The sequence below is a fragment of the Pongo pygmaeus genome, chromosome 1 (assembly GCF_028885625.2).
Source record: "Pongo pygmaeus isolate AG05252 chromosome 1, NHGRI_mPonPyg2-v2.0_pri, whole genome shotgun sequence".
NCBI lineage: Eukaryota > Metazoa > Chordata > Mammalia > Primates > Hominidae > Pongo > Pongo pygmaeus.
In genome coordinates this window covers 209,909,325-209,928,545 of record NC_072373.2, presented here as the reverse complement: position 1 = coordinate 209,928,545, position 19,221 = coordinate 209,909,325, and the positions used below count along the sequence as shown (strand labels likewise).

Sequence of the window (19,221 nt, the reverse complement as noted above, 5' to 3'; positions counted from 1 at the left end):
TTTGCACTCCCTAGTCCCTTCTCCCTTCTTTGTTTTTCTACAAATTTATTTGACAAATGATATATTTTATTTAAGTATTTATTATTTATTGTCTCATCTCTCCCCTCTACCATAAGCTGTAAGCCGCATGATGGAAGGGACTTTAAGTGCCTTGTTAAGTGATAGACAATAAATACTTGCTGAATGAGGGCGGGGCGCGGTGGCTCACACCTGTAATCCCAGCACTTTGGGAGGCTGAGGCGGGTGGATCACAAGGTCAGGAGTTCAAGACCAGCCTGGCCAAGATGGTGAAACCCTGTCTCTACTAAAAATACAAAAAAATTAGCCAGGCGTGGTGGTGAGCGCTTGTAATCCCAGCCACTCGGGAGGCTGAGGCAGAGAACTGCTTGAATCCGGGGGGGCGGAGGTTGCAGTGAGCTGAGATCGCGCCACTGCACTCCAGCCTGGGCGACAGAGCAAGGTTCGTCTCAAAAAAAAAAAAAATACCTGCTGAATGAATTAATAAATTGAAAGATCACCGAACTGTCTGTCCAAAAGCTTTTCTGGTCCTAACATACGTCTTGATTTTCTCTGTGCTATCTGATACTACTGATCATAAACAGACTTGCTTCTTCCTTGTCTCTATGACACTTGTATCTTAGTCCTTTCTCTCCACTTGTCTGTCACTTTTCCAAGAGTTCTTTTCTTCCTTTAGTCATATGTGAATATCCTCCATGAATTAGGCTTTGATATCTTCTCCTTTTCCCTCTCAATCTGGTTCAATAATAAATAAAAGTTATTACCCAAAAGGCATTGCACTAGGTACTAGAGTGAGGAAGGTAAGTGTGGTGTCTCAAGAAACTTAAAAGTAAACTTTCTTTCCTGCAGAATTCATCTCTCCTAACAACTTCACTATGAGCTCTACTATGTCTGTGACAATAACTAATGGTTACTGAGTATTTATTATCAGCCAGAAAATTATCATTTCCCTCTGAAAAAGGTTTTCTTTTCCAACGTTCCTAAACTTAGTAAATGGACTATATTGTCTCAGGTTTAAAATGCCTTCTACTTCATCTTTCACTTTTTTTGCATGTCTTTATTTTTGTTTTGTTTTGTTTTGAGATGTAGTCTCACTCTGCTCCCCAGGCTGGAGTGCAGTGGCGCGATCGCAGCTCACCACAACCTCCACCTCCCGGGTTCAAGTGATTCTCCTGCCTCAACCTCTTGAATAGCTAGGACTACAGGCACACATCACTATGTCCAGCAAATTTTTTAGTAGAGACGGGGTTTCACCATGTTGGTCAGGCTGGTCTCAAAACTCCTGACCTCAACTGATCCGCCCACCTCAGCCTACCGAAGTGCTGGGATTACAGGCATGAGCCACTGCGTCCGGCCTGCTACAAAGTGCCCCTTTCTTAAATAAAGTTTTCTTTCATCTTTCTGTCTCTCCTCTTTTTCTCTAAATTTTAACAGTTAATGGAGAATACATTTCATAATTGATACTATCTTCCATTTGCTTAACAAATGTTCCTCTTTTGCTTGTCAAAAGTTTTACCTTACCAGATAAACTGTACACTTTGAGAGGGAAGTAACTACATTTTCCACTTCCTTTTCTAGTCTCACCAATTCTGAGTATATAGAAGATGCTCAATAAAGTCTTATTGCTTACTGGCTTTTAAGTAGTGAAAGAAATCATGCTTTGTTCCTGCATTCTCTACTTTTACTCAGTAACTTTACTCTTCAGGTGAAACTGCTTCACCTAACAATCACCATTCTATTCTTTGGGCTGTTCTTTCTGATCTCATTTTATACCTAAATACATAATTCTTAATATGTATTCCTGAAACTTCCAAGTTCTCTAAAGCCTGGTGGATTCCGGCCTCACCTGGTCTTCTCTTCTCTTTGGTCATGAGTTGCTGGACCTTCCTTTGCTCTTCTTGTTCTTCTATTTTAGCCTCTTTGTGAATCTGTTCGATAGTTTTAGGCCCTTGATCTGCTCTTCGAGATACCCAGTTGCACTATAAAAGCAGAAAATAAGGTTATCTGCCAGATAAACTGAAAATTTTTTAAAATTTAAAAATTTGTGATTTTTACTACTGGAAAAGTACAAAATACCTACAAAAGCTGTATTATGGCAGTTTCTCATGTATCTTATAGATGACACTATGAGCAGTTTAGGATTAGAGCTAAAGGATTAAAATCTTCTCAATCAAACCTGGCCAACTGTATACTACATATTCCAATAGCCAATGGATATAAAGAACAGGGTGAAAGACTGGCCCAAATTTATTATTATATTTTTAAGCATGGCATATATTTCTCTGTGGACTAAATGGATTTTATCTGTATCAATATTTTGTACATTTGAAAGGAGGAGAGAAAAATAAAAATGATGAGGATTCCTTGGCCTTGCCTTAATCTGTGGGATTACTACTCAGATCATATCACACTCCATAGGGGTTCTAAGTCAAGGATGACTCATGCTTTTATTTCTCCAATATCATGGTTCTGATATTCTACACAAAGGTCCATACCACTCTGCCCTTTAGTTATCCCCTGTATTAAGGACAAAATAAGTTGTCACTTTATAATTATACTTCTCCCTTCTCTTTCTAGCAACAGTCCCAACATCTGATATAAGTAGAAGTGGTTGATAACATGGGTGAAGACGATCACATCTAGTCTTAGCAAGATAAAGAATCATCATCAATGCTATCTGGCCTGGGTGGAGGAGAAATAAGAGGTAGGGCTTTGTTCACTTTCTCTAGTGTAGGGCTTGATGTAGTATATTCCCTGTAGGAGTGAAACTTACAAAAGAGTAACTCCCTGTAGTAGTTAAACTTAAAACAGAGAAAAGCAGTAGTAACAAAAACTGCACCCGATAAGAGAAATGAGGAAAAAAAAAAACAAAAACAAAACAAACAAAAAAAAAAAAACAGCAGCAGAATAGGAGGGTCATAGGAAAAATGAAAGAGAAGAAAACACCAATATCCGAGCTGGGCACCTTACGTAATTATTCCATTGACTCTTCAACAAATCTGCAAGGTAGGCAACATCCTCATTTTAGAGATTAAAAATGTAAGGCTCAGAGAGTTAAATGTATTTACTGTGGAGATGAGACTTGCTGAATATTTAGCTTACAAAGACTAAATTTAATTGAATTTAAATTTGAATGGAGTTTGAATTCAGAATGGCTGATTACAAATTGCAAGTGGCTGGGTGTGGTGGCTCACACCTGTAATCCCAGCACTTTGGGAGGCTGAGGCGGGCAGATCACTTGAGGTCAGGAGTTCCAGACCAGCCTGGCCAACAGCGTGAAATCCTGTCTCCACTAAAAATACAAAAATTGCCCAGGTGTGGCGGCATGTGCCTGTAATCCCAGCTATTTGGGAGGCTGAGGCAGGAGAATCACCTGAACCTGGGAGGCGGAGGTTGCAGTGAGCTGAGATTGAGCCACTGCACTCCAGCCTGGGCGACAGAGTGAGACTCTATCTCAAAAAAAAAACAAAGCACAAACAAAATTGCAATATGGTTTGATAATCAGAATAAGGAGAAGAAGCACGTAACTGGCAATAAGACTTTTGTCCTTTCTCAGAACTCTCCCACTGAAAGTTTGCCAATTCAAGTTCTGAGAGTCCTGAAGCAAAAGCACAGTCTTTACACATGTAAACAACAGGACATCCTTCCCCAACCCAATTCCTTTAAAGAGACTGGACCAGTAGGCTTATTATTATTTTTTTTTCCCACTCACCAGCCTTAGGTCTATAACATCTTGAAGCATGAACCGAATCCTAGATGAGGTTTTTCTTTCTTTCACAATTTTCTCCATCTGATTAAAGTACTGGTCCATACGTGGCTGCAAGAGACAAAATCATTAGTACTCCTGTCTAAGAAACTTAAATGTAATTTTACCAATTTACAGTTATTTATTTATGTAGTTATCTATTTATTTTTTTAGAGATGGGGTTTCACTCCGTTGCCCAGGCTGGAGTGCAGTGGCACAATCACGGCTCACTGCAGCTTCAACCTCTCAGGCTCAACCGATCCCACCTCAGCCTCTCGAGTAGCTGGGACTACAGGCACGTGCCACTGTGCCTGGCTAATCTTTTAATTTTTTGTAGAGACAGGGTCTCATTATGTTGCTCAGGCTGGTCTTGAACTCCTGGGCTCAAGCGATCCTTCGGCCTTGGCCTCTCAAAGTGCTGGAATTTCAGGCATTAGCCACTGCGTCCAGCCCATGTAGTTTTCTAAATGGTCTAGGAATATCAATTTATAGCCAAAATATAATGTGGTAGAATTTTTATTTTTATTTTTTTGAGACAGGGTCTTGTTCTGTCACCCAGTTGGGAGTGCAATGGCTCAATTATGCCTCATTGCAGCCTCAATCTCCTGGGCTTAAGTGATCCTCCCGCCTCAGCTTCCCAAGTAGGTGGGACCACAGGCATACGCCACTACACCCAGCTAAATTTTTCTGTGTGTGTGATTTTTTGGAGATATGAAATCTCACTATGTTACCCAGGCTGGTCTCAAACTGCTGAGCTCAAGCAATCCTTCTGCCTCAGCCTCCCAAAGTATTAGGATTATAGGTGTGAGCCACTGTGCCCGGCCATATGGTAGAATTTTTCGTTGTTCATATGACCACCTCAAATAAAGACTACATTTTTCTAGGCTCCTGGCAGCTGGCTTTGGTCACGTGATTAATTACAGGCAATAATATAAATGGAAATGTTATGCAATAGCTTCCTAGGGCCTTCCTAAAGAGACCAGAGGGGCCAGGCATAGTGACTGATACCTGTAATCCTAGCAATTAGGGAGGCCAAGGCAAAAGGATTGCTTGAAGCCAGGAGTTTAAGACCAGCCTAGGCAACTAAGTGAGACCCATCATCTCTACAAAAAGTGGAAAAAAAAAAAAAAAAAATTGGGTGACAGGGCAGGACCCTGCTACCTTTTTTTTTTTTTTCTTTTTTTTTTTTCAGATGGAGTTTCGCTCTTGTTGCCCAGCCTGGAGTGCGATGGTGCAATCTTGGCTCACTGCAACCTCCGCCTCCTGGGTTCAAGCAATTCTCCTGCCTCAGCCTCCCGAGTAGTTGCGATTACAGGCATGCGCCACCATGCCTGGCTAATTCTGTATTTTTAGTAGAGATGGGATTTCTCCGTGTTGGTCAGGCTGGTCACGAACTCCTGACCTCAGGTGATCTGCCCGCCTCAGCCTCCCAAAGTGCTGGGATTACAAGCATGAGCCACCGTGCCCGGCTGACCCTGTTACTTAAAAAAAAAAGAGAGAGAGAGAGAGGTGGCTGTGTCTTTCGCCCCTTTTCCTACCTTCTCTGGTGAGAATGATTAGGACAAGGGTTACACTTTAGGAGTCATAGAATGTTAAGCTGAAAGGACTTACCTCGGAGCTTTGTTTACATAAATAAGAAGTAAACCTTAATCTTGTATAAACCACTGGGTTTTCTGTCACAGCTAAGCATAATCCTAGCTGAATTAGATGTTATGGAGCGTTTCTGACATTATTTCTTTGAAGCATTTCTAATTTCTACACCCCTTAAATAGCATACATTATTACAGTATTTTTAATGATTTCTTATATTATGGTTAGATGGCTGTGTCATCAATTAGAGTATAAACTTTAGAAGCACTACTGGGTCTTCATTTCTGCATTACCCTTAGGTCATAGCTTTTCTTCTCATATTTCTGTTCCCAAATTGGGAAATGGTTACAGAAGAAGAAAAAAGAATATGGGACAAATAATCTGAAGAATCTACAAACTGGCTTTTACACAATTTGGGACCCTCCTCACCTCTGACTCTAATGGAAATGTAAGGAGCACGATGGTTGAACACTGACAATGAGACAGGCAAAAGAAGAAAAATAAACAGCCTAGACCTTTGGGAAAAGATAGAACTATTTTGTTGACAGTCTAAGTTCTTTTGCAACTGACAAGGAGCCTTTGCGAAGGTTTCTGAGCTTTTGGATTTTTACCTTTGCTTTTTCAAAGTCCAAGTCTTTGCCAATGGTGGTGAGCAGGCGACACAGGCACTCCAGGGATTCTTCATCATGGTTCTTTAGCAGCTTCACAACACAGTCATGCATGATGGCTTCAGTCAGCATTTTGAGTTTAAAGAGTTCTCCAATAAACTTGATGTTGCCAATGGATCTCCGCCGGGCTTTGTCCTTGGCTTCTTCCAGTTCATCATGAAGCCTCGTCCTCTCCTCTGGCTGTTGTGTAAGGAGGAATAATAGCATCTTGATGATGAAAGTTGTACTGCACAATAAACACTGAGATTCATGGTCTTCACCCTTTCTAGGGGTCACAATCCCCGTGAGAATCTGATAGCAAGTGTGAATCTACTCCTCAGAAAACTGAACTATACCCATCCATTTCAAATTTTTGGAACTCAGTGACCTGACTCAGGCTTAGACTGAATGGCTGGCATGGAAAATTGAGCTGTCCCCTATATTAGGCACTAAAAGGAACAAAGCATTCCCCTAAACATTAATATGTTGTTTCTACATGAAAAAAGAGGCCATAGGTCCCTCTTAAGGTAGCAGGAAGATGCTGTATCCAGCTTCCTGAAATTTCTACTTTACAGTGCTCAAAGTGTACAAGCACTGTCTTTCTATGAAAATACTTACAGCACTGGCAGCCTCAAGTTCTTTCTGCTTCTTCTCAAAGACATCATCATCTGCTTTATCTTTTTCAAACTCCTTCTGGCAACGGTTCAGTAGCAGCTTCCGGAAATTCACTGTGTTACCAGGCTTGTCTGCCATGGGTACTTTCAGCTACATCCAGACAGGAAAATAAAAAAAAGCAACAAGATTACTTAAAGACATTAAAAATATCTGTTTGCTTTATTGTATGAAATAATGCTGACTGAACCACAGGTAAGCATTCTATAAGAGGCAAACAATATAGCTTCAGGCATTTCATGATTCAACAGTAATATGTCTTAAATTTTATTTAGAAAAGACACACATTCCTCTCATATAAATGTACTCTTTTTTAGCCATGCTTCTAGCTAACATGGAAATCCTTGTCATATCATTGCAACTATAACCCTGAACTTATCTAGACCTTATTTAAAAAAAAAAAAACTGTGTAGAGTTATTACTTCTTTTTTTAAGAAGTACCGTTGTAGTAAGTATTTTGGTTTAATAGAACACATAAAAATGATATAAGACAAGGGAGAATTTGCTGGTTATCGCAAAACTGTTGTAGGTGAGATCTTTATTGTATTTATGCAGAAGTTGGGATACTGGGGGATTTTTGAGATATCTTTTCATTGGGGAATGTCATAATGTTAGCACTTACCTTGACTATAAATATAGTATGTTTACTGCTTATTGCTTATGTGCCATGAGAATATACTAGTTCTCCAAAAGTTTGGAAGCATGATCCTTACAAGGTTTCCATCCAAATCCAATAATAATTGTTTTCTAATAGTTGTAATAGCTCAAGGTTACTTGTAACCAAACACACAGACATTCTTACGAACATATTTAGAATATAAAGACAGTAGACTGCAGCAGGGATTCTACTAAAATATTCTAATTTACAGACGACATCCCTCTGAGCACCATTTTGAACAGCTATTTCGTAATATGATACAACGATTTTTCTGGGATCACAAAGTGGCTCCCAAAGTTCTGAAATGTATGTATGGTCTTTGCCCTAGGTGTAACAGAAGATCTTTGTGAAAACTGGGTACACTGCATCCATACTCACAAAATAATTAATGTTATCAAACAGAATGAACTTGGTCAGCTGTTGATCAAGGCTGGATGGCTAGAGAAACTTCCTGAGAACTGACGATGATGATGCTAGAATATTTGTACTAGAACTGATGGCACACTCTCCAATGTATTCCCTACGATGTATGAAAGATCATTTAACAGATCCAGTAATAATCAACCATGTGTTACACTGCATATTTCCTTTCAGCAGGAGACATTATCTTAGGAAGAGGGGAACATTTTCAGATAATTTTTTAGACAACCAGAGAAAAGGCTACTGTATCCTTAACTCCAAATTTAGGCTACATAAATGCAAGCAACTATATAGATCATTTCACAGTCAGGCCTACTCTAAAGTCACACAAGTCAGCCTTCAAGAAAAGAAATGCTACATGAAAGCAAGAGTTTTCCAAAGCAAAAGCCAAAAGTTGATTCTACCTTCTCTTATATAAGACCCAGAATACACAATAATGGACTAAGAAATACACAAGAGAACCAAGAAGTATATTCAAAAGCAGGTTGGCATACAAGAGCACCAACATGACATTAGATTTTAGAACTAAAGGTTCTAAAAATCAGCAGTTATATCCAATTTGCTGCTTTATAGGAACATAAATTAAACCAGCCACAAAATCCTAGCCAGCATCTTGGCATATTTACCTCCATCATCTGTATTGACATTAAGTGTATAACTGACTGACAAGAAAATAATAGTCCGGCCCACAATCTATCATCTCTAAAGAGATGTTTTCTACATTACAGATTTACTGTGTAGAAAAGAGAGAAATAAGGACAACAAACAATATGAAAATCTAAGCCACTGCCATATGGTGAGAAGTGCAGGGAAGACTATTTTAGGAGAGCTGGGTTAAGGATCAAAAGTTTTGCTTACTTGCTATATAAACAAAGGCAATTCTTTTAATCCAAGTTTCAGTTTTGTCATCTAAAACAAGGGAGGCACAGCCTCTATGTCCATCTGAGAGGGCAGCTTGAGCATTCAGCATGGAAGCACTTTAATAAGCCACAGATAAATAAGCTGTAACTGAAATCGAAAGAGTGCTGGAATATGAGTCACAAAATCAGAAACTGAATCCCAGCTCTTTAATCTACTATGTAAATTTGAGCAAGTTACCTCACTGAACCTCAGTCCCTACACCTGCAAAATGAGTTATTCCAAAATGATTATAGATTAAGGAACATGATAAAATAGCTGGTGAAAAGGGAGCTCTGGACATAGTCACAGTCCCAGCTCTGCCATGTAACTTTGGCCAAGTTACTCAGTTTCACCAAACCTCTATTTCAAAAATGGGGTGAGGTATTATACCTATCTCTTAGGAGGTGTTACTGGGAGGATCAAATGAGGTATCTAAGGAAAAGCAAATAGTGGCTGACACACAGTAAGGGCCCAATAAACAACTAGTATGGCTATATTAAACACTTCATTTGACAGGCCTATGATTAAACATTAAGAGTAACCTATATTGTAATAACATAGCTATCAAAGAAAGGATAAAGCAAAGTTAGCTCACTAAGCAATAAAGAGAAAATCACAAAACGCAAGAGAAACAAAAGTCTGCTATCCCAAAATAATGGTCAAGAGGAATTTCACATGAATTGGGGCATAAAGAACATGTAATCATGCATAAACTTTTCAGATATATTCACGTGGAAGGATTAAAACTGAATAACTAGCAGAATGACTACAGATTTACAAAAATGTATCTCTGAATGAATGAATACCTAGCTATACAGCTTCTTGAAGACTTGTTTTGGAACATGATCTTAATACCCTCTGGGGATGGTTGACAGGGCTGTGGAAATATGGAAAGGGGCCAGTGAGAACATATCCTCTGAGAATAGTGATTCACAGTGATTTTCTTTTTTTTTTTTTTTTTTTTTTTTTTTTTTGGTCCTTAGGAGATGGTAAATTTGACAGGGCTGTAAGTGAGCACTTGTTGTCTGCTGGACACTGGGTGGTCAGGAGACCCACGAGATTGGTTAGTTGGAACAGAACTTGAAGAGTGGATACCTTAATCTGCTTGGGCTGCTATAACAAAATACCATAGACTGGGTGGCTTAAACAATGGAAGTTTATTTCTCATAGTTCTGAAAGCCGCGAAGTCCAAAATGAAGGTACTGGCAGATTAAGTTCTTGGTGAGGACCCTCTTCCTGGCTCGTAAATGGCTGACTTCTCACTGTATCCTTACATGACAGAGAGAGAAACAGCTCAGGTGTTTCCTCTTCCAAGGGCACTAATCCCATTGTGTGGGCTCCACCCTCATGACCTCAACTAAACCTAGTTACTGCCCCCCACGCACCTCCTAATGTAATTATAGTAAGAGTCAGGGCTTCAAACTATGATTTTTCAGAGACACAACAGTGGACAAAGCGGATGCATGCAAATATGATCATGGATAATAGCAAGAATGAAAGGCATGTGACAGTGAGAAAAGGATCTATTTAGACAACTGCAATTTTCACTTAACAGTCCATGATCAACACTAAAATGTGTGTGTTTAAATGGGTTGTTCGGGACGGGTTTCTTTTTCTCAGGGAGCAAGGGAGTCGGTGAGAATGTTTTAGTAAGGCTGCTTGATAAGCTGAATTCACTAGAAAGCACCTACCTTTTTATTTTTACACAGTAGTAAACTAACAATGTGGCATTAGTGTAAAGAGACCCATCCACATACAGGTCACTCAGCAATCTTAGATATGAATGTTGTCAGCATCAGGTAGTAATTTTCTTCAAGCAACAGGGCCTACACTGCTGACATATTTGTTAGTATTGAGGGTGGACATGCTTATCCCCAAAAGGATCAAATTCTAGAGAATCATCAAGGGTTGTCAGCAGTGTAGTAATTATGGTAATCAAACAGAAATGAAAATGGAATGATAAGTCCTGGCCTTGGCTTAGCATGTTCAGGATTTTCAATGCTGTCTCAGAACATAAAGATGTTAATGGCAACCCATGGCCCAGCAGTAGTTTTGCCCCCAAATCATGTGCTAGTCTGAAGTAAAGTATTTGTAATAAATAGGATAATGTAAGCAAATGGCACCTCTGTGCTAACTCTAAAACTCTGGTTTCTAGAGGATAGTTTACTTTAAAAATTTTTTTTTTTTTTTTTTTTTTTTTTTGAGACAGTGTCTCCGTACGTTGCCAAGGCTGGTCTCAAACTTCGGGGCTCAAGTGATCCTCCCACCTGTCTCCTGAGTAGCTGGGATTATAGGCATGTGTCACTACTCCTGGCCAAGGACAGTTTGCTCTTAAATGTGAAGTAAATAGGCCGGGTGCAGCGGCTCATGCCTGTAATCCCAGCACTTTGGGAAGCCGAGGCGGGTGGATCACGAGGTCAGGAGCTCGAGACCATCCTGGCTAACATGGTGAAACCCTGTCTCTACTAAAAATACAAAAAATTAGCTGGGCGTGGTGGCGGGCGCCTGTAGTCCCAGCTACTCGAGAGGCTGAGGCAGGAGAATGGCGTGAACCCGGGAGGCGAAGCTTGCAGTGAGCCGAGATTGCGCCACTGCACTCCAGCCTGGGTGAAAGAGCAAGACTCCGTCTCAAAATAAATAAATAAATAAATAAATAAATAAATAAAAATAAAAAAGTGAAGTAAACACCAATACGGCAATTTAAAAAAATTGTTTAATAAACCAACATAACCGTCAGGTCCATGGTGACATACTATTTTCTATCAGTGGTTATATCATGACCTTAGGCAATTTAATCTGCCAAAACTGTACATAATACTCTGCATACTATGAACACATCTATCAAAATGGATCTCTGTTAGATATACCTGAAGCGGTATAGTGTTAAAAGATATGCACAAGATTCAAAAGGGAGTGGTCAGTTATGAAAGTATAAGTCATCTCTGATCATTTTTTTCTTCAACACATTATAAAATCTTCCATCAGGACAGTTACAAATCCCTCCTCTTCCAGTTGACCGGTCACTCGCTGTTGCCCAAGGCTGACTTGTCATGTCTGCAATTCCGGGTTTTATTTTTTATGGGATTTAACTGCCTCTCTTTTTCTCTCGGTGTCTCTTCCTATTCTCAGTCCTGTCATTCTCCTCATGTTTTGCTTTTAAACACTTAAAGTGGCAATACCACAAGCTCTGTATCTGGCATAACAGTATACAGAATGCTTAAAAATCTGCCTTTAGTGCCATTCTTTGTAGCTGAGGTATGTATGTCTCCCACAGCACAGATAAAAAGTAACACAACTACAGTCTCAGGGCATAAAAGAAACTCTTTCAAGTTGGTTATTCTTTCATTCAGGCATTTACCTACTCACTCACAACTATTACCTGCCAATAATCATTCTAGGCACTGGGAATTCAGCAATGAACAAAACAGAAAAAGTCCCTTTCCTTGGAGTTTATATTCTAGAGGGGTTCTGAGATGAGGATTCTCATTTCAATTATAATTAAGACAAAAGCACAGCAATTTAAAGTTTCAATAATCCAATTTAAAATTGTACTTAAGTACAGATTTAGATACAGGACAACATTTCTCTTGTCCACTCTTCCCCATCTGCCACTTAATTCAGATGTCCTCCTCCAAAAAGAAATGCTAAATTCTAGTTAAATGCTTTATTATTCATGAAGGGAGTCTCACAGGCCTCTTCAGTCATTTCTAGTTGAACTAGCAGAAGCAGCAAAATGCTCCAGAGGCGGAGTTGACCATCTCTTATGATTCCCTCAAGCCTTGTATGATATGCCTTAGTAGAGCTTGGTGGACACAGGCAGCTGCATATATGGATGGATATGTACATATGTATCTGTATGTGTGTGTATACAGTACCACAGAGCAACGAGGGAAAGCTGAATCCATTACCTCAATTTCCTCTATAAATATAAAAGAATCTTTCTTAAAAGCCTACCCTTTAAGACTTCATGAAAAAATTAACAAACAAAATAATTTTATACTCTAGAATTCACCTAATCACTGCAAAGTTACAAAAGGGGTTTTAAATGGAGGTACGCAATCAATGTGAATGACTTGGAAAGAGAAAAATGGCTTAACAACTGCTCTAAACAATGAGAACACATATTCTCCTAAATCTTACAATCTCAACAATCTAGGCCGGGTTTTTAAACCTCAACACTACTGACATTTGGGGTAGGATAATTATTTCTTGTGGAGGGCTCTCCTGTGCACTATAGAAAGCTCAGCAGCATCCTCACCCCATACCCACTAAGATGCCATACCAATAACCAAGAAGGCCTCCAGACACTGCCAAATGTCCTGAAGTGGGGGTGGGAGGGAATGTCCCTGGTTGAGACCAGACTCCCAGATACTAGTTCAATTTTTTATTCACTGTCTTCAGTTTCTTTGATTCTGTTGGGAGGTATTATTTTTCAAGCTAATAATTACCTTAAGGGAATTCTTTTAAATGCCTGTGGTCTAGAGGTTTGGAAAATGTTGTATACAGTAGATATTTCCTGTCTGATTTCACAGGAAACATTAGCATAGTAAACAGGGGCTTGAAGGAAACAAATCTGCTTATGCCAGCATTGCTGAAACACATACTAACAGCTCAATTTTGGGCATTTCACTTTTGGGCAACACTGGCCCATGGACATGTCATCTTGAAAAAGCAATTGGGTAGACTCCATTTCTTTTCTTTTCTCTCTCTCTTTTTTTTTTTTGAGACAGGGTCTCACTCTGTCACCCAGACTGGAGTGCAGTGGTGCAATCTTGGCTTACTGCAACCTCCACCTCCTGGGTTCAAGTGATTCTCGTGCCTCAGCCTCCCAAGTAGCTGGCATGATAGGCATGCGCCACCATGCCCAGCTAATTCATTTCTTTTCTAACAGTACAAAATAATATAGCATACACTCAGGTATCCATTGTCCAAATGTGTCAAATCTTACCATTTTGCCATATTTGTTTTAGATCTTTTACTTAAAAAAAAAATCAGTGTGTGTGTGTGTGTGTGTGTGTGTATACACATATATTAGAGACAGGGTCTTGCTCTGTCGCCCAGGCTAGAGTGCAACAGTGCCATCATAGCTCACTGCATCCTTGAACTCCTGGGCTCAAGTGATCTTCTTGCCTCAGCCTTTGGAGTAGCTGGTACTATAGGTGCATGCCACCACACTCAGCTTTTTCACATTTTTTTTTTTTTGAGACAGGGTCTCACTATGTTGCCCAGACTGGTCTCCAACTCTTGGGCTCAAGTGATTCTTCCATCTTGACTTCCCCAACTGGGATTATTGGCATGAGCCACCACAGCTGGCCACTTTTTCAGTTTTTAAGAAACTAAATATTACAGTAAAACTTAAAAGCCTATAGTGGTTTTTAAGCTTTTCACTCTATTGCTTGTTTCTGTTTCAAAAATTTTTTAAGGTTCAGCTCAATAAATTATGAAAAAGCAAACTCCATAAATACCACCAGGTATGGTAACCAGGTCAAGATACAGAACACTGAAAGCTTCTCAGAAGCTCCTCTTAAATTTCCTTCCAAAGCACATCCACAACCCCCTGTCTGTCTCCAAAGTTATACAAAAGCCTCCTAGACTTTTATAACTTTCTTGCTTTTTTTTTTTTTTTTTGAGACAGAGCCTCACTCTGTCGGCCAGGCTGGAGTGCAGTGGCATGATCTCAGCTCACTGAAACCTCAATCTCCCTGCCTCAAGCAATTCTCCTGCCTCAGCCTCCCAAGTAGCTGGGATTACAGGCATGTGCCACCATGCCCAGCTAATTTTTGTATTTTTAGTAGAGATGGAGTTTCACCATGTTGGCCAGGCTGGCCTTGAACTCCTGACCTCAGGTAATCCGCCTGCCCTGGCCTCCCAAAGTGCTGGGATTACAGCCGTGAGCCACTGCGCCCAGCCTTGCTTTTGTTTCACAAAGAAAACATGCAACCTTTAACACTACAGACAGGTATCCCCAAACACCAAAGTTAGTTTTTGTTTCATTTTTGAACATTAAATAACAAATCATGTAGTATCTTTTTGGGTCTGCCTTCTTTTACTCAAACTTACTCTTGTGAGAATCCATGCCCATGTAGTTGTATTTCAGGTTCACTGTCCTTGTATAAACATGCTACAACTTATCCATTCTACTATTAACAGGCATTTTTTCATTTCTTTCCTGTATAAAAAATGCTACAACATTTTTGTATATATTTCCTAGCATATGAGATATGTATGTTTATTGGTTGTGTATATACCTAAGAATTGAAATGCTAGTTATGGCAGAAAAACTTCAGCTTTAGTATATAATGCTAAACAATTTCCAAAGTGGCTGTTGCAATCAGTATGCGAGAGTTCTTGTTGTTTCACGTTTGTAAATATCTGGTACATTTAGCAATTTGGTGTTATTGCATAGTACATGAACATCTTCAACATTATTGCCCAATTGCCCTCATAAATGGTTGTATTCATCTTTAAAAACATTTAAAATGGGATTTTTTTTTTCAATCTAGTGGGGGTGAATTTTACAGAACTATGGTTTATCTTTTCTTAGTTTATCACTTCCCTAATAATGAATAACATTGAATGTCTTTTCTTTTTTTTTTTTTCCTTAAAAAAAAAAAACAACACGAGATACAGGTGCAGGATGTGCAGGTTTGTTACATAGGTATACATGTGCCATGGTGGTTTGCTGTACCTACTGGCCTGTCTTTTAAGTTCCCCCCACCTCAACCCCCACCCCCCAACAGGCCCTGGTGTGTGTTGTTCCCCTCTCTGTGTCCATGTGTTCTCAGTGTGAAACTCCCACTTATGAGTGAGAACATGCAGTGCTTAGTTTTCTGTTCCAGTGTTACTTTGCTGAGAATGATGGTTTCCAGTTTCATCCATGTCCCTGAAAAGGACATGATCTCATTTCTTTTTATGGCTGCATAGTATTCCATGGTGTATATGTACCACATTTTCTTTATCCAGTCTATCATTGATGGGCATTTGGGTTGGTTTCATGTCTTTGCTATTGTAAATAGTGCCGCAATAAACACACGTGTGCACGTGTCTTTATAGTAGAATGATTTATATTCTTTTGGTTATACACCTAGTAATGGGATTGCTGGGTCAAATGGTACTTCTGGTTCTAGATCCTTGAGGAATTGTCATACTGTTGAATTAATTTACATTCCCACCAGCAGTATAAAAGCATTCCTGTTTCTCCACAGCCTTGCTAGCATCTATTGTTTCCTTTTTAATAATCGCCATTCTGACTGGCATGAGATGGTATCTCATTGTGGTTTTGATTTGCATTTCTCCGATGATCAGTGATGTTGAACTTTTTTTCATATATTTGTTGGCCGCATAAATGTCTTATTTTGAGAAGTACCGTCATTGATTATCTTTTCTAAAGTTTATCAACCAATGGATTTTCATTTCTATGAACTGCCCATATTTGTATTAGGCTGTTTTTTTCCTACTGATTTGATTATTTTTCTTCCTTAATTCTGGATTCTAATACTCTGTCAGTTAATGCACTCCAAACAGATACTCCTAGGTTGTGGTTTTATCTTTGTATTTATTTATAGTATCTTTTGCTGCATCAAAGATTATAAATTTTAACAGTCAAATCTTATACCTTTATCCTTCATGTTTTGAATTTTGCTAAAGAAATCTTTCCCTATTCAAAAGTTCATGAAAATAGCCTCCTTGATTTTCTTATAAAAGGTTAGCTTTTCAAATTCAGATATTTAATGATCCTATAATGTTTGATGTGTGTAGTAGGATTCTATGATTCTATGCTCACTGTTACCATTTTATTTCAGTCTCTCAATCCCTCAAAAGTAATCAACTACAGTGTCAGAAGTCAGGACAGTGGTTACCTTTTTTGCTTTCCCTGAGACTAGGTCTCACTCTGTCACCAGGCTGGAGTAAGTACCATGGTATTATCATGGTCCACTGCAGCCGTGACCTCCTGGATTCAAGGGATCCTCCCACCTGAGCCTCCCTAGTAGCTGGGACTACAGGTGGGACTACTATCATGCCTGGCTCATTTTTTAATTTTTTATTTGTAGAGTCAGAGTCTCATTATGTTGCCCAGTCTGGCCTCAAACTCCTAGGCTCAAGCGATCCTCCTGCCTCAGCTTTCCAAAGTGTTGACATTGCAGGCATGAGCCACTGCACCTGGTCCTAGTTACCTTTAAAAAAGACTAAAGAGTATTGAAAAGGGTCTAAGGTGTATTCACTTCACGGATATACATTGAGCTGTACAGTAATGATTTGTATACCTTTCTGTAAGCATGTTGCACTGGTGTGTTGAAGCTGGTTCATATTGGTTTATGACAGACAACTGTTTAACAGTAATTTTGTGAGTCTTGTCAAACTGTCAGTAGATTACAAATAGTCCCAAGGAGAGCATTTACATCATTAAATTTGGCAAATGCAACAAATGAAGAATTTCAACCCAGAAAGCACATATATTAGTCATATTTCAATAAAAAAGTTTAAAACATTAAAAACACACACTAAAGAAATAAAAGTCAGGTGCAGTGGCTAACGCCTATAATCCCAGCACTCTGGGAAGGAGGCAGGAGGATTGCTTGAGCCCAGGAGTTTAAGACCAGTCTAGGCAACATATTGAGATTCTGTCTCTATAAAAAATTTAAAGATTATCTGGACATGGTGGTGCATGTTTATGGTCCCAGCTACTCAGTAGGCTGAGGTGGGAGGATCATGTGAGCTCAGAAGGTTGAGGGTGCAGTAAGCCCAGATCCTGCCACTGCACTCTAGCCTGGGTGACAGAGCAAGACAAAAAGGAAAGGGAAGGGGAAGGAAAAGAAGAAAGAGACCAGGCATGGTGGCTCACGTCTATGGTCCCAACACTTTGGAAGGCTGAGGCAAGCGGATCACTTGAGCTCAGGAGCTCCAGATCGGCCTGGACAACATGGCGAAACCCCAAAACCCTACATGTACAAAAAATACAAAAATTAGCTGAGCATGTGCCTGTAGTCCCAGCTACTTGGGAGGCAGAGATAAGAGGATTGCTTGGACCCAGGAGTTTGAAGCTGCAGTGAGCTGTGATCACACCACTGTACTCCAGCCTGGGATATACAGTGAGATCCTGTCTCAAAAAAAAAAAAAGAAAAGAAAAGAAAGAAAAGGAGGGAGGGAGGCAGGCTCCAGAATACAAGGATAAATGAACATGAGAGAGAGAGGGAGAGAGAGAGAGAAGAGAGATGGTTGAATAACTTGTGGTATATGCATATTATGAAATATTATGCAATTGGTATAAAAGTATGAGTAAAATATATCTGTAATGACCTAGAGGGATGCCCAAAACATTTATTAAGTATAAAAAAAAAAAGCAAACTGAAAATAATTTATATAATTCAATTAAAGCAAAACAAAAAAAACCTCTTTATACATACATACTCATATTTTCATATGATTTTATAAATATGAAGAAAACTGTAGATGATTACATCAAAACCATTCACAGTGACCATCTGATAGGGAAGGAAGATTAACTGGCTGGGGCTGCAAGCAGAGAGTAATAACTGTATTAACTATACCATTTGACTTGTTCAAATAGGTTGTTATTTTATAATTTAAAATAATCCAGGAGGCCAGGAGGTGGCTCCTGCCTGTAATTCCTGCACTTTGGGAGGCCAAGGCGGGAAGAGTACTTGAGCCTAGGAGTTTCTGAGACCAATCTGGGCAAACAGTAAGACCTCATCTCTACCAAAAATAAAAAAATAGCCAGGCCTGGTGGTGGTGTGTGCCTATAGTCAAGGAGGAGGACTGCTTGAGCCCAGGAGTTTGAAGCTTCGGTGAGCTATGATCATGCTACTGGACTCCAGCCTGGGCAACAGAGCAAAAGACCTTGTCTCAAGCAAAATAAATAAATAAAACAATCCAATAAAGTTTTCAAAAGTCTCATAAGTGGGTGGCTTGTCTATAATTTCTTCCTATTCCAATCCAACTTGTACTTATTGCCAGATCATTTCAAAGGCCATTTTCATCAATATCACTCCTCCATTAAACTACCTAAACACCACTTAACTGCCTATCTGATAAAATTCAAAACTGGGAAAGAGCATTAAAGTGTGATCCAGAGGATCTGGGATCAGTGCTAATTTTAATGAGTCATGGATGTCATGGCTACCACAATGAAAATGAGAGCCCAGAAATGGAGAATTAGTTTGCTTCCATGTAACCATGGCACATCAGGAGGCACTATGGCAAGTGATTGAGTTAAATAATCCCTGATTTGAATTCTAGCAATGCCACTTACTAGTTACATCACCCTGAGCAAGTTATTTTTCCTTTTCAAGCTCAGCTTTTGGTTCAATAAAGTGGGGCTAATAACACTGACCATTCAGGATTAGAATAACCATTAAAAATAATATGTATATATAAAGCCTCTATCCATATTGCAACTTAGTAGGTGCTGAATAGACTATTTTTATTATAATAATCATCCTCATTCTATAGCCAACATTCAAAACCTTCACATATTACACCTAAAAGGTCTAATATAGTTTCAATTTATTTAGGGCTTACTACAGGCCAAACACTGGGCTAGAAATTTTGTA

General features: G+C 39.4%; 1 protein-coding gene across 27 annotated transcripts in view; it reads right to left on the bottom strand.

The window, feature by feature from the left end:
• The window catches only part of EIF4G3 (eukaryotic translation initiation factor 4 gamma 3), a 361,242-nt gene that overhangs the window by 47,806 nt on the left and 294,215 nt on the right, over positions 1-19,221 (bottom strand). For all 27 annotated transcript variants that reach the window (XM_054502694.2, XM_054502727.2, XM_063667500.1 and 24 more), the window contains 4 exons: positions 6,619-6,765; positions 5,965-6,201; positions 3,731-3,835; positions 1,865-1,997 (listed from right to left, as the gene is read on the bottom strand). In XM_054502694.2, the coding sequence (XP_054358669.1) occupies positions 1,865-1,997; positions 3,731-3,835; positions 5,965-6,201; positions 6,619-6,765 (622 nt within the window). The remainder of the gene's footprint in view (positions 1-1,864; positions 1,998-3,730; positions 3,836-5,964; positions 6,202-6,618; positions 6,766-19,221) is intronic.